Source organism: Macrobrachium nipponense, chromosome 4 (genome assembly GCF_015104395.2).
Source record: "Macrobrachium nipponense isolate FS-2020 chromosome 4, ASM1510439v2, whole genome shotgun sequence".
Lineage (NCBI taxonomy): Eukaryota > Metazoa > Arthropoda > Malacostraca > Decapoda > Palaemonidae > Macrobrachium > Macrobrachium nipponense.
Genome location: NC_061100.1, coordinates 76,808,513 through 76,825,114, shown reverse-complemented (window position 1 = coordinate 76,825,114; position 16,602 = coordinate 76,808,513). Strand labels below are relative to the sequence as shown.

At 38.2% G+C, this 16,602-nt stretch overlaps 1 protein-coding gene across 2 annotated transcripts in view; it reads right to left on the bottom strand.

Annotated features, from left to right (window-relative positions):
• Window positions 1-6,468: 6,468 nt before the first annotated feature.
• LOC135210951 (nuclear receptor subfamily 2 group F member 1-A-like) overlaps window positions 6,469-16,602 on the bottom strand; it is a 296,770-nt gene continuing 286,636 nt past the window's right edge. For both annotated transcript variants that reach the window (XM_064243930.1, XM_064243931.1), the window contains 2 exons: window positions 10,029-10,248; window positions 6,469-9,486 (listed from right to left, as the gene is read on the bottom strand). In XM_064243930.1, the coding sequence (XP_064100000.1) occupies window positions 9,432-9,486; window positions 10,029-10,248 (275 nt within the window). In that variant the 3' untranslated portion in view covers window positions 6,469-9,431. The remainder of the gene's footprint in view (window positions 9,487-10,028; window positions 10,249-16,602) is intronic.

Here is a 16,602-nt window from a genome sequence, read left to right as displayed (position 1 = left end):
TTCATGCTTTTCTTTATAGGGCATTTCTCTTCTTCTTCCCAGCTTTATCACTTAATCGGGGTCGCATTTCTCTGTTCTGCAAATAAAGTATAGATTTGGCAGTGGACGAGTTTAGTCAGTTTCTCAGGACGATTACTTCTGTTGGGGGAGATGGTTATATATACGTACATATATGTGCATGTATGTTTGTATGTATGTATGTATGTATGTATGTATGTATGTATGTATGTATGTATACATAGATCTTTATTAGTTGCGACTATTTTCGGAGATTTATATTCCTCCATCGTCGGGCAGTCTGTAATGGCATACATGTTACATTTAAAATCAACGAAGTAATAAAGTGAAGTAAAATGACGTATTACAAGATATAAGAACCTAAAAGTGCAGCCAAATCTTAAAATATAGATATATAAATAAATACAGTGTTTGTTGTCAAAATGAGTAGAAAGTAAGTCTAAAAACTCAGCAATTCAACAGATCTTTCATTATTACAAAGAGAGGGTTTGTCTATGTCTTAGAGGTAGCTGGCCTTATGCCAGCACAGGCTCTTGCTCCTAGAGCAGCCCGTAAAGAGCGTTTGTCTATTAGAGTATGTACATATCAACTCAACCAGTCCGAGCTCCATTTCGTTGGCCTCGTGTCCTGCAAGTAAGGACTGAAAAAGAATCATAGAATGGTCGTATTCTTCAGAGTGTTGACAAAAGAGCGCTAAATGATGATTTGCTTAATGGCCTATTCGTCCTAACAGATCTTATTTGATTTTCCGATGTACTTTGCCCTACAGCAATGACACTTGTACTTATAAACAATAGACGGCTGCAGAATATTTGCAGTGTAGATTTTGACTTAAGTAGCACTCCGAATGTTTATTTACAGGTAGAATTCATGCAATAATTTTGTTAACCTTTTCTTTACACTGAAGGGCATATTTCCAACAAACGCGATTGGAAAGTACAGAACTGCTCTGTTGACAGTGACAGGTGACAGTTGCAGGCTTTAGTAGTAAAAGTTTTTGAAGATACTTTCCTATATACGCATTCCTAAGATTTGTGTCGAAGTCATTGAAATATAAACACGGTTTTATGAACTTAAACTCCTAAGTCCATACTAACATAATCTGAACATTTATTAAAAGCTCTTGATGTTAAGGTCGTAACCGAATTTCACTTAAACTGAACAGGAATAAATGAAGAATATCTTTTATTAGTTACGAAACTGTTCGTAACTAATAAAAGATATTCTTCATTCAAGTCCTGGTTTTAATATTTATTATTCATCGCCGATTTGCACGGAACTCTTCTATTACTGATATATATGTTTATATACGTATAATGTTTATTTATATGTATTTATGCATTTCTATATATTTATACATATATATATATATAATATATATATATATATATATATATATATATATATATATATATATAAATATATATATATATATATATATATATATATATATATATATATATATATATATATATATATATATATATATATATATATATATATATATATATATATATATATATATATGTATGTATATATATATGTATATATATTCATAAATATAAATATATATGTATATATACATACATTTTATATATATATATATATATATATATATATATATATATTCATCGGAGAGATTAGTTTAGCGCTCCATCCTACCCATAAAACCAGGTAGAACCGTCAAGCAGAATACGAAATAGCAGCCTTAGATGCAATCTCCATTCATATGGAGCCAGGCAAACATTCGGTCCAGAAATTCTAATGAGCGTCATGAGGTGACCTTTTGAACTTCGCTCTCTGGCGAAGATGTGCTGTGGAATACCTTTTCATGAGTTACCGGGCGGTCTCAGGCATTCAAGTATTGTTGTGCTGCGTTTTACTCAATTCTGTTTCGCGTTATTGGTCTGGTACATTTGCAACATTAATTGCGTATATATACACATGGATATATATATATATATATATATATATATATATAGTATATATATATATATAATATATATATATATATATATATATATATATACATATATATATATATATATATATATATATATATATATATATATATATATATATATATATATTTGAATCTTCGGATCGTTTCGCTATTAACAATTCTTATATCATTATCGTTCCCTTTCTTACGAAAAATGAGAAATGTCCATTGTTTTAAGTAAAACAAAGAAAGGAGTAAAGCTATTTTCCGATTTCATAAGTCGAATGTTGGTTCAAACTACCGAGTCTTTCAGAGAGAGAGAGAGAGAGAGTCATAAGATTCTGACTTGCTGCTTTCTCATTCGTAACTGTGGTTAATTGTGATTAATTATAATTTTGTCGACAGCCTTTTGTTATGATGATTTTAGAATACATAATTTTTTGTATTCATAATTTACTTCCCAAAATTACTGATTTACAAGTAATTTTCCCTTCTAATAATAATTAAGTTTTCATTGTTGAGATTCGTGTTTTTTGTAATGTTCCTTGTTCATCAATCAGTTTTATTGGAGGTTCCTTGTTCGGCTTTCATTTATTTTTTACCCTCTATTTCATCTTTGGATTTTTTTCCCTGTTTAAAATTCATTATATAAAATGCCTATCTAGGGTTTATTCCTTCCTTTTTACCAATAATTTATCTTATTTCAGTTATTTCTATGCCCAAAATTATATATATATATATATATATATATATATATATATATATATATATATATACGTATAGATTTTGAGATTTAATTTGTATTGATATGCCATTTCCATAAATCATTTTAATTGTCCTTATTCTCATCCTAAATTTTAAATGTTCATAATATTTTGGCCATTCTGTTTCCATTTCTCTGATTAATTTAATTTGGTTTTCTTAATTTCTTTCATTCAGTTGATTGCATTTACAATTGTTCACAGCCATGCTTACTTAACTTTAGCTATTTACCGTATATTTACATAGGTTTCATACTGATGTTTAATTTGAGTTCGAGTTTTTTGTTATAGTTATATACTGCGGTTAACGATTTCTTTTCCATTAATTTTTCATGTGTGATATGGGTTCGATCATCAACCCTCTTATTTTATAATTCATTTTACTTGTTTTTTGTACAAATGTTACATTTCTATTTCATATCAAGATTTAATTTTAAAATTCAATTTCATGCCCATTGTGTATTTTACTTTAGTTCCCCTTTCATGTTCATAATTCAATTTTCATCTTTTTTTTTTCTTGTTCATAAATAATTCCATTTTTATCTCGAATTTTAATTTCCATAAGATAATCTTTACCGGCATTTTTCATAGGTGTGACTAATGTAAAGTTCATTTTCATTCATTTCTTAACCTATATGCATTTTTATTTCGATGATTTTTCAAGTTCATAAATGATGTTTTTCATGGCCATAATGTAGATTCATTTCCATCCATTATTTTATCCATGACTAATCTTACTTTCCTTACTTTTTATAACCAGACCTAGTTTTTTATTTTCTCCCATATTTATGCCCATAATTAGTTTCGTACATTTTCATGTCCATATATAATGGCATATTCAGTCACTTTTCACGTTCATAATTAACATATACTTCCCCTGAACCCTTTTTGATGTCCATGACTATACTCTGTTTTTTTCCATCTGTCCACCCGTCTGTGGTGTTTGCGTATGGTAGCACTGCTTCCCAGGCTTTAGATAGTTACTCTGTGTAAGTGTAAGTTTTAGGTAAATAAAAGGATATCTGGGTGTACATTTGCAACTGAAAAGTGTTTTAATAATTTACTGTGTGCGAATTACAACGTTAATATTCGAAATAGGATATGGTTATTATTGTTGAAAGTAAGCTGAATGTAACTATCTAAATCCCGGGACGCAGTGTTACCATACCCAAACACCACAGGCTGGTGGACAGATGGAAAAAAACCGACTATAGTGTTTTGTATCCCTTCCAGGTGCGTAGCTAATCATTTCTATTTCGTTGTCTATATTGAGTTTTCGCAACCATTATTACTGGGATTCATTTTCCAGTCCTTGTTCATTAGTATTACTTTTATTTTTCATGTAGGTAATATTGATTTTTACGCCCTTTCATGCCCACTATATTACTTTTCATTCCATTCTCACGTCCATAAATCACAGTTTAGTTTCGGTCTTTTTCACTTCCATAGCAAAATTAATCTTAATAGTACTTTAATCAGTATTAAAATTTATCCAATTTCATGCTCATTGAGAATCTTTAATATAATTCTTTTTTCTTGTCCTTAACTAAATATGTTTTCATCTCTTATTTGTGTGACCACGTTTTATCTTGGCTATTACTTTTGTTATTATATTTCCATTTTATCTCCATAATGTTATTTTTCACATGTCCGAATTAAACGTCTGCATTTCTTTAGTGTCCATAATTCATCTTACTTTAATTCTTTTTCATGTCGATTAATTTATCTTTATCCCTTCATTTACTTTGAGGATATTTCTTTCTTATATTTGAATTTTATATCGCTGTACTTTCCGTGTCCCTGACTAATTTTGAATTCCTTTCTGTGTGAAGCCCTTTTTCATGTTCCGTAATTCATTTTGAAATCTTTTATGGTTGCAGTCCCTTGCGTTTTCATTGATTTTTCCTGTCCATGTTAATTTCATTTTCATTCCTTAGTGTAAAGATTCTATTTTCATTCATGTTTATATCCACAAGTAATTTTAGTTTCATTTACTTCACGCTCATTATTCATTCTATCTTTTTTGTCTCGTTCAGGACTCTATCTTGTGGCCAGTCCTTTATTTTTCAGTTCCCCCTTCATTCATTCCCGTTTCATATCCTTTATTCGCTTTTGATTTCTTTTCAGTGTTTTTGATTCATCGAGTGAATCTTTTGCGCCAACGCACCCGTTTTAGTTGTCCTTCTTTTTCAAAGGCCACCTCTCATTCAATTTAGTGCACTTTCTCTTGAGCCTTCCTAAAGTCCATAAAAGTCCATCATTGATATTTCACGTTACATGTCCATCATGTACCTGCATTTGACTATGCTTCCAGTTGTCACAATTTTTTTTCTCTTATTAGTGAATTTAAAGTGTTCATAATTCATTTGTTTCGTCCTTCATGACAAAATCATTTTATTTTCATTCTTTGCCAGTCCTTAATCACTTTTATTTAGATAAATTGACATATACTAATTTTTTTTATTTTAATTTTTTGTCCACAGAACTCATTCATTCCCTATTCGTTGTCTACAACTCTGGATATTTTCGTGAATTTCTCGAGTACTTTAATATCATCACCTTAACTTTCCATGTTAATGATTAAGGAAAGAAACTTACCGTAATTAACATAATTCTCTCGTTAATCCGCATAATTAATGACATTTATTGATACATTTTTATTCGTATATTGATTCATGTACCATAGTCTTCAATCAAGTTCCATGAAAGGCTATTTACTCTGATCGTTCTTGATCCTAATGGTATTCGTACCAATCTTTTTGAACTCTTATTGCCTTCTATAAACCTGATATGTGACAAATGATTTCCTATATTGTTCAAAAATTTTGAACTTTTGACTAATGCACTCGGATTTGTCGGTTCCGTGACCGCCATTTCCCCTTTTCAGCCTCGCTTTGGAACTCTCATCCTCCTTCTTCGTTCTCTTGAGGGTTGGGTCTTTCGCCTCCTCCAGGTTATATTATTTCACTTTTCTGCTTTTGAAGGCAATTGATATTTCTCTTGTATGGTCCTCTCTTAAGGACTGTTTTGTGATCATTCCATATAACATAACAAAGGTTTAGGTTTATCTCTTTCCTTTTTTTAGTATATATATATATATATATATATATATATATATATATATATATATTATATATATATATATAAATCCAACGTTATTCATCCTTCACTAACTGGACTCGTCAAGCGGGCTTAATTTACCATCTTGTACTTTACTAACGTAAAAAGGATGGTAGTTTTCGCTTTCCTTTCGAAACCGTGTATTTCATCTACATATTTCCCGTGGAGGGGCATTACTGAAGTTTCTCTGCTGCGTCCCTTCTGCCCGATAGCTGCAACTTTTTCCATTCCTTTTACTGTACCTCCGTTCATATTATCTTTCTTCCATCTGACTTTCCACCCTCCCGAACAATTGTTTCCCTGTGTAACTGAGAGGTTTTTCTGTTACATCTTTCAACCCTTCTTACTGTTCATTTCCCTTTTAGCGCTGAATGACTTTATAGATCCCAGCACTTGGCCTTTAGCCTACGTTTCCTGATATCTATTATTCTCATTCGTCTACATTTCTCTCCATTACTCAAAAATCAAACTTTCACCATCAGAAATCCACATGAATATCCAAACCTTTGTTTTTTTGAAGTTATCTATTGTCAGCAAAGGGATTGCGCTTGTCAAAAAAAAAAAAAAAAAGATATTAAAACCCCCTTATGAAAAAAAAAAAAAATGGATGGACAAAGAAACCAAAGATTTACAACAGAGTTTTTTGAGATCATTTATTCAAGAGAAAACATACTGTTTGTGTCTACGACACTTGTGTAGGCTAAGGTACAAACAACATGAATGACGTCACGGTTGTTACACACCTAGGACGCTTACACGGGCGGCGCTGCTGTTTTCGGGGTGGGGGCTGCTACGGGCTCGGCCCTCCTGAAGGGGCCACAGGCCGGGCCCGTCCACACCGCACAGCTCGGCCCGCGCCTCTTTGTACACTTGTTGGCGGCACCTGTACGTACACAAACACACAGTGACCTTGGTGTACACCCGGGCAGGTGTACTACACTCCCACAACTCCACGGCTTCTAGACTTTACAAACAAAACAACATACAGTACACAATTGGTGGGAGTGAAGAGCTTGTGGAGGGTGTGGGGTGAGGAGGAGGAGGAGGAGGAGGAGGAGGAGGAAAGAAAGGTCATAAAGAAAGTAGGAGGAGGGAGGAAAAAGAGGAAGTGACGAGGAAAGGGAGGGATGGAGGGAGGGGGGAGGATGAGGAGGGGGAGGAGGCCTGGGCGAATGCACCGTGACTGCGTGTTATTACTTTCAGACCTCAATCTTCTACAGGATTTCAACTGAATGTTTTGGACTACCTGCATCCCACAAATTGATATTGCCTGACCATACACCAACTCTGTCATTGCATTATATACAAAAGTGGAATTTCCTTGGAAAATGAATTGAAAGGGAAAGAGAATGTCTTTTCTTTGCAATTTGTTAAGTACAATTATTTCTCAGTTAGTTCGTGATTTAATTTCAATGAAAAGATCCACTGGTTACTTTGTTTAATGATGAGTGATGGAACTCCAGAGTTTGTACGCGTCAGAAAAACACGGAGATATTTTGAAGGAATCGGGTAGGTTAAGACTTGACCGAAGGATATTGTTGTAGGATCTTCTTTGGAAAACAACCGGAACCACCTTCACACAGCAGGTGAACTGAACTGGTCGGCAGCTATTCTGCCCAATGCTGTGCTGTGCGAATTGAGGCTGTCCACAGCTCATTATCATTTCCTTACTTTTTTTTTTTTGATTCTCGATATGTCGTCGTCATAGAATTTATAGCAATTTGTATAATATGTATTATAAGGTTCTATACAGATACTACGTATCATGAAGCGTCAATGGATTCATTTTAGAAAAGAATAATGAACAAAAATAATGATCTGGGTTTCTCAAGATAATGATGGGTTGGTCATTTTAAAAATAAGCGACAGTCCCACACTCCGCGAAACAGGAAGGGGGCAGACGTCTCTCTCTCTCTCTCTCTCTCTCTCTCTCTCTCTCGTCCTCTCTCTCTCTCTCTCTCTCTCTCTCTCTCAAACCGGGACAATAGGCTAGAATCCTTTCTGGGCCCGAAGCTCACTCACTCCCCGCCTCCCCCCTGTCCTCATCCACGCCACTCACAACCAGCAGTGTCGGAGGCGAGCCTTCTCAAATCTCTTCGACTGACATTCCATTGAAAAAGGGCACAAACGGAACAAACAAACAAACAAAAAAATATGGGCGAACATAATCGGCGGGTCTCAGTAAATTTGGTGGAAATTGCAACATGAGTTTGGGCGTGGCACGAGGAAAAGAGGGTCAGCCTACTGGGGGGGTTGAAGTGTGGGCACACTGCAAGCAGATCTCAAGACTGCTTCTTCTTCTCCATTTGTTTTCTGTACAAGTGGGGGGCGCCGCCACCACCCAGCCGCCCCAACCCGAGTAAAAAACTTACAGGCTAATATATACAAAATATACACGGCTACAACTACAGCCTTTTGGAGTGGTGGTTGCACCCCGGGGTCTATAGTTATCACATATACAAGAACAGGTAGCGAAAAATGTATTACTTCTGTACACACACGTTTATAAAGTGTCATCACTGGCGCTGTGTCAACATCCCTCCACGGCAGATGAATTGTTACTACTCATCATCTTCTCTTGACGTCTTCGTTTTCCTCGAGGCAGTCGAGACTTTGAAAGAGTCATTCTCCAATCCAATTTCCGTCAGCTTCTCTCTTCCTGTGTTTCTTTTGAAGTACTTTCCAAGCAATCTAGATACTGCCAGATCGTCTCTCTCTTGGCAACGGATATTTCCCGTTTCCTTCTATTTGGTGCAACGTCACCTATCACCTGTCTTAAACACAAATACTTCTTTATATATTAAACTCTCTGGTGTACCGTCCAGTCTGTTTGAATCTTGCATTTTATCACCTACCATATAAAGTCATCAGTTCCCCCACAGTTTCACCAGCACTGTCATCCGTTTTCTTTGAAAGGTTACGTATGACAAAGGATGTACGTAGTAGTCTCGGGTGTCAGTGTGTCACCACTAGTTATCATACTCATCATCATCGTCATCATCATCTTTATTATTACTAATGAAAAGATTTCTACTGGTGTGAGCTCCCGCAGAGGACCCGTTGGCCGAATGTCTCTCTCTTTAGCCTGGCTCCACTTGAGGCCTCCTCATCCTCCAGGTATCCCACAGCCGGGGTAGTCCTGCCACGCCGTCCATACTCTCGCTGCGCTGATGCTCGTGTAGTATGGCTGGGAGGAACCCTGACGACGACGACGACGACGACGCTGCTGACGAAGGCACCGCCGCGCTCTTGCCACGCATCGTTGTGGGGATAAGGTGAGCTCTGGCACTATGTGTAGGGGTGCGTAGTGTGATGGGTGGTTGTGGTGATGTGGGCGGTGGGGGTGGGTGGTTGGTCATGGAGGGCGTTGATTGTGCGGTTCATCACCGGAATGCGCCGCTCAGCGTCGGCATCTGGAAAGAGGTGACAGGCGGAGTGTGATTATGCGCAGGGGACTGCCCGTGCCCGACGTTCGAGAGGGCGTGACCAGGTGAAGAGAGGGTATGGGCGGCGGAAGTGAGGACGTGTGAGGCCCCTGTGGTGGGCACGTTCCCTGCGGTTAGGGAGGGATTCGCGCCCATAGCCGCCTGTCACATGCTGCCCATGTAGGGCCAGTTAAAGGTAGACCCAGACAGCAACATGTCCCTGTGGAAGAAAAGGAAACGCCTCCGTTAGATAAACTCCTCTGAAATGAAATACATCTTAATCATACGGAATAATAGTGATCATAAAAATGGCTACAACAACAGTGATAGTAATTAGAATAGCAATATCAACCAGAACAACGAGAGTTTCATTTGAACAGAATTCAGTGACAAATGCCACACTCCACGGGTAACGAATATCATATTTCACTTACATTGACTCATTTCACGCAAAATCTAGTTCATATAAAATGCAATGGTAGTTGAAAATATATCATGAAAATACTTGAGGTTTCGTTTTAACAACTGCCGCTCTCATTCAGAAGGGAACACAATCCTTTCACAACTGACTGATTGACTGACTGACTGACTGATTACTTGGTGCAAAATGGCGACGCAACTGACTGCAGCATTACTTATTTACAGCACGTATATAACAGCGTCAATTACTCCACTCATAAAAAAAAGGATAAAAGTCAAAGGCCTTGAATACTACTACTTCAGTTTCCCCAACTGGGATCGAAACACTCTCGTGAGACTTGCCTGATAAGAGTCTCTATCGGCGTCTTCCCAACGAGTCTGACGAAGAAGAGCTGCTCGATGACGGAGGAGGAGACGGTGCGCAGCGACGGCAGGCGCAGAAGCAGCTTTCCGAACCTGGTCGGTTGGTTGGGGTACTGGGTCCTGCAGTACTCCTCCAGCGCACACTGCGACTTCTCCTGCAGTCCCTCTATGTGAGCGAGGTCGCTCAGGCCGCACGCATCTGCAACACAAGGGAAGGAAGTCAGTCTCCGAAGACGCTCAGACAATTGACTGGACAAAATAAATGAGATGAAAAAAGAAAAGCGCATTTAAAAATTATCTCAGTAACTAATGCAGATCTATATCTTTTTTTTTTAATTCTACCGAAAGGTTAAAGTAAAATTAGTATTCTTTAATTCTTATTTACAGAAACTTAATAGAAGATTAATCTTAATAAAACACAAATCACAAAATTCTAAATAAATAAAAAATTCTAAATAGATAACAACAATGCTGTAAATACAGACGTAATCATAGACAACACAGCCACGGCATCATACCAAAGAAACCTACAGAAACAATAACAGATCTGTCTCTGTTACTCTCCCTCCGATGTTTTTTTTTTTTTTTTTTTTTTGGGGGGGGGGGCAGACCAAATGGCTACGAAAATGTAACGGAAAAGACACAAAGACAAAGGGAACAGAGGAGGAGAAGAAGACAGACGAACGGGGAGAGAGCATTTGGGGCCATCCGTCTTTCAGTCTCATCACGAGCAGACGACACCTCCGGAAGTCCTCTCTTGGTCCACAATACTGAGTGCTAAGAGTTTCTGCCTCCCCTTTATTAACTTCTTGCGTCTCTCCCTCACGCACAGACCGGAGATGAAGCAGTAGAAGGCATGAGAGGCTCCTACATACAAAAACGCCTACTAGTCTGAGACAAACTAACAGACGCAAACGTGCTCACAGACATGGTCGCGCATTTGCACTGTACTGGATACTGTAAAGTCTGTTCTTGTACAAACACGCACAGAGCAAAGCAAGCACACATTATACAGAACAGTATTGTACGCCATATAATTATACAATGGATGCCGAACAAAAGAAGAAAATAAGCAATTTACTAAAACGATCTCGATCTCGGATTAAACTGTCCACCTATTTTAGATCTACATAACTCTGGATTATTTAGAGTTCCGGTCGACGAGTTGGACGATCCAACTTCCCACGCGTCAACGCACCCCCGCTGCGACCACAGCAGCAGCAGCAGGAGCGTCCTTGCAATCTGCCGTCACCATTTGCAAAAGAGCGAGCAACGTCGTCTCGACGTGTGCACACGAACGACCGCCTCTCAGGTCATCTTGAACGCGTGACGTGTTGAAAACATCTCCCGTAAATATGGCGAGCGCGAAATGCTGATATTTTATCGGTCGCCTGTAAAACATGGCCAGGGGAAAGAGCGTAAGATTCGAGATTGGAAATTCTGATACGGAGGTTCTTCTGTCAAGATAACGAAAAAGAACAAGAAATTACATACGCAAGTATTTGCGGTAGTGGCCACGGACAAGATGGAGAAACGCTGTTCCAAAAGTGTCACAGTGTAAAGCGAACTCCACTTGACATCTCGAGTAGGAGCGTTGTTTGTTGAAAGCATGAAAAGGATTTTTTTTTTTATCGTCTCCTTTTATTTCACAATATTCTTTTTCTGGGAAAATGATCCTACGCTATCATCAGTTTAGTCAAATCGTCACGAACAATTCCTTCTGGATGACATTCTTTTTTTCTCAGGACATTTCATATTTCCCATGTGGCTCAAATTTCATCTATAAGAAACTTGACATGTCGAAAAAGTTGATGATAAAATACTGTATATTATCTTGATGGCTGAAGCTTACGTCCATGTAACCTAGTCTTGCTAACCAACTCCTTTCTGTTTACAAAGACAACTTTTAGGCGTCTCTCTTCACTTCCCTCACTTGGACGCAGACGCTAGAAAGGGCTCTTGCTTGCAGGAACATTCACGTTGTTTTTGCTTTCATTTCTTTAGGGGTCACGTATAATACACAGTAGATCTTGAGTAGAGGTTAATCACAGGTCACAAAAGAAAAAAGAAATGAATAAACATTTTACCTTTTGCATTCGTATTTGTAAATCTTAATTCATTAGTTTCCCAATTAATATTTTACTGAATATTTATTTATCAATAAATGTTAAAATAACTTTTATATCACCTCCCATTCACAAATTTCTTTACCTCGACAAACCCGAATTAGGAAACTTGGATGATGCAAATAATTACTTTGGGGGAAACTTTTTAACTTGTTCAAAAACTCATTCGTCAGTAAGTGTTCATTTAAGCCGCTTTTTCAGTTTTCTTCCATTCATACATGTATCAACCAAAAGATTGAACACATACGACACCCAGAACGACCTTATGATATTATTATTATTATTATTATTATTATTATTATTATTATTATTATTATTGAAACAGTAATTAATGATGTTTTTCATTTAGTTCCGTTTTGGATTCTAAGTTTACAGGAGTAAACTTGTCTAACAGAATAGTGAGGAAACAGATAAATTGAAAGGTCTTCGGTTATTAAAAAAAAAAAAAAAAAAACACTCACACACACACACACACACTAAACCATAATGGCAGCTCCAATTATTGTTCAATCTCGGTTCCCTCTTTGTGACGAATATACGTTCTCACAGCTGTAGTTCAATGATGTCGTCACTGCAAACATTTTCTGTAGCGAATATGGAAATGTTTCCTTGAATTTGCCGTGGACCATCTGTTTTTATCCTGACCCTCAATACATTCACTTGAATTGTCTGCATTTTAATAAAAACTTCACAGTGATTGAAATTATGGCATATGTGAAAGTCCTTGTCGTTTTCTTTGTCGTGTCATCATCGGCTTTCGTAAAACTAACATCTGGAACATCTCTGCCAAAGGCCTCTGTCTGTTCTTTGCAGCTCACACCATTGATTTCCACTCTTAATTGCTCTCTGGAAGTAGGTTCCATCACCGCTCGAGACTCCTCGAAAAATGGCAGTCATAATTGGCCACAGAGCCATTTAAACAAACTCCTTCGTGTGCTAACAAGTGCAGTAACCCTAAACCAACCGTCAGTCACCTAGACCAAACCAACTGGCACCGTCGCCTTCGAAATTTTTTTTATCCTTCATCATCAGTGCGGGAACTTTCCTTTGGTCTCTTCTTACAACTTCTTCTTCTTCTTCTTCTTCTTCTTCTTCTTCTTCTTCTTTTGATGAAGGAGAAGTAGTGGGACGAGGAAGAAAACCTCTCCTTCCTTTCTACCTCTCAGGAACCGGGGAGGCACCTCCGGCTCAACCTCGTCATCTTCATTTCCATTCCATCCCCCGGCCTTCTCCTCAACCCCGATCCTATCATCCTTGTCCTATTCCCTCCCTCCTTATTCTTTACCTCTTCCACCCCCTCATCCTCTTCTCCCACGCCCTATCCCTGCCTACCTTCCAGACCATCTCGAGAGTGCCACATAAAAAGAGTGACACGCCAGGGAATTAAAGCGTGAGGGCTGGGCGGCACCAAATGAAGACTGAGAGAGAGAGAGAGAGAGAAAGAGCCGCATAAAGGAGTCGGCCGACGGAGTACCATTGACTCACGTATCTTCTTTTCCTTTTCTTCTTCTTGTCAGTGGGTATGATGAATCACTCACTGCTCTGAGAACCATCTAACACTTCCCTCATTTAGACGATCTCTCTCTCTCTCTCTCTCTCTCTCTCTAGACTCTCTCTCTCTCTCATATCGGTCTAATTCATCTTGATATAGAGAGAAGCAACAAGGTATGATTAGCCGGCCGCCGCTAAATTCCGTCGATGTTCAAATGGAAGAAGAATTTGAATAATCAAAAGGAACCAAAGTTGAATAAAAAGGAATTATTTCCACCATTATCAGATTGGCGTCGGGAAGGTTACCTGAAATTTGCCTCGGACATAACAAAAGGCTCCGATAACGATACCAGATAAAGCAATCGGGAAATGCGACGTCAGTTTGCAACTCAGGAATCCCGATGGTCAGTGCTGTTATGTCTCGAACTTTATAAGCGCTTGCGTGCGTGCGTACATGTAATAAGAGAGATATGGGGTGGTTATATAAAGTACACATACCGTTCATGTTCTTCGCTCCGCGTGTGTTGTCTGGAGTTCGTAAGCGCACGCGCCCCTCTGCGTTTAAGACCGACCCCTCTGCCCATTATAATATGCCAACAGATTCCTATGCTCCTTTGAAGACAAACGAGCTCATATCTAAATTGTAGCGCGTAATTTTCCTCTTCATGAATATTCAGTCCGAGACGCTGCTCCGCTGCCTCTGAAGCCAGGAAGGAGGGAGAGAAGAATCTCTCTCTCTCTCTCTCTCTCTCTCTCTCTCTCTCTCTCTCTCTCTCTCTCTCTCTCTCTCTCTCAGGAAATTCTAGTTTATAAATCCAAACAGCAGCTTAAAAGTTTCTCTCTTTCTCTCTCTCTCTCTCTCTCCTCATTTAAATTTCGAAAACCAAAACTGCATTCGAATAGAGGTCTCTTATAATATTTTGTTGGTGATTCTAAGCACATGATCTCCCATGGATTTACTATTGATTTCAGCTTTATCACGACTACCTTTTTAACAGCACAAGAGAGTTATCGAATCCATTATGTATTTTGACCATTTCTCCATTTTCCCTGACTTTTTTGAGACCGAGGCGCAAGGCCCTCTTTTGCGGTGGCCCAACTTTTGCCAGTTTCTTTCTCGGTGTCCCTCGATTCGTGTGACTTTCCCCTTCTTGTTGCGAAGCCATCAGAGTGTCGTTAAATATTCCCTAATGCTGGTCGGGGTCATTAGTGTTGGGTGATTAAATCGCTCGGGAGATGTCCCTCGCGCTCCCTCCCTTCTTTAATATCTCGGGATTTATGCTTCACTTTTCAGAATTTGTTTCCACAACGTAACTTGCAATGTAAAACGAAGACAACATTCTGTGTGTTATGTAACTCACTCTGAGAAAGGAATGAATTTCCAGACAGCGGAAAACTGGTGTGAACGTTTCTAAGCTCCGACGAGCTGGGAGATACTGGAGTGGAGCACTGCTCGACTACTGTGGCCACAAACATAATGACAAATAAACAAAATTAAGAAATAACTTGTGTACAGCTATTAAATGACGGGAAAAAATATCAGCGTTTCAACTGCTTAGAATATACGCAGCGTCAACACCAGACCAACAGACGGAACAACTTGCGTCCTGACGGAAAACTGAGACTTTTACAAAGCCCTACCCCGAAAAGAACCCCGCCTGGGCTGCTGTGGCTGTGCTTGAACATCTGGAAAAGGCAAGGGAAGGGGAAGGGGTGGGGGGAAGGAAGCAGGTGGGATTTTGATCACACCCCAAGGATTATCATGCATTGGACAAACTTGCCTAAATCCCTAAAGCATTCAAGCTGGCTCAAAGCTGATCGTGAGACTGAATAACTGGTGTTTGAAGGACCAAAGAGAGAAGGAATGTGGATTGAATGGGATGTCGGGACTTTTCGACATGTTGATCACCCTAAACGGAATAAACAATTATTTCCCCATGATGATTTCCGGCGATTAATTGCAGTCTTCATGTCGGCTCATGTTCCATATCTATTTCTACTCTTTGTTATTTGGGACTAACGGGGCCTGTTTCTCGGGTCTTTGATTAATCCGCCTTAGACCTAGAGTATTTTGAAAACGGAGTGCGTTCGCTAACACAACTTGCAGGTGTTGCCTGCACCAGCGCGTGTTTGGCTATTTCAAATGGAAGAAATGACTCCGGTAAACGCCTTCTTCAGAAAAAAAAAAAATGAATGCTGCTGACTGCAATCGCCGCACTCCCACATCTGGTAACCGGCCCATTAAAGTTAAATGACTCAGTGCACGATAACAGCCGTTATCATTACAACTGCTGTGTCAGCGCATTCGCGCACAGCATCGCAAAGTTTGTAGATTCTTTCACAAGCAGCAAACCTGAGTGATTGCAACAGCTTTGCTGCGAGAACTGTGAATGATAACTCTACACACTTACTAAATGACAGTTATAACTGGCAGAAAGAAAATAATTAGCTTCAGAAATGTATTTTCGTAATTAATTTATACTGGCAAGACTGTAAATTTTAACTTAGCCTGCTCAATAATAATAATAATAATAATAATAATAATAATAATAATAATAATAATAATAATAATAATAATAATAATAATACTACAAATAATAATATCCACTTTTATAATTTTTACATCCAAACTGCAACCCGTTATTCCATCGGACTGGTCATTAGTGTCAGTATTAACAAACAAACGCTGAGCTATTAATGAGAAATGAAATGAAATCAACCAGGACCAGAAATAAAAAAAATAAAATAAAAAAAGTCAGAATCAACATTGGCAAAAAACCAAAGCAATAATATCATTGCAATAAACAATACCATTTTAGCGGGACAAATCATATTTATTTCCAACCAGCGGACTATTTGTGTACAAAGAGCAAATTAGCAGATTATAAATGAAAGGCCACCGACGAGTTATTTATTCACATTGTTATTTAATTGGC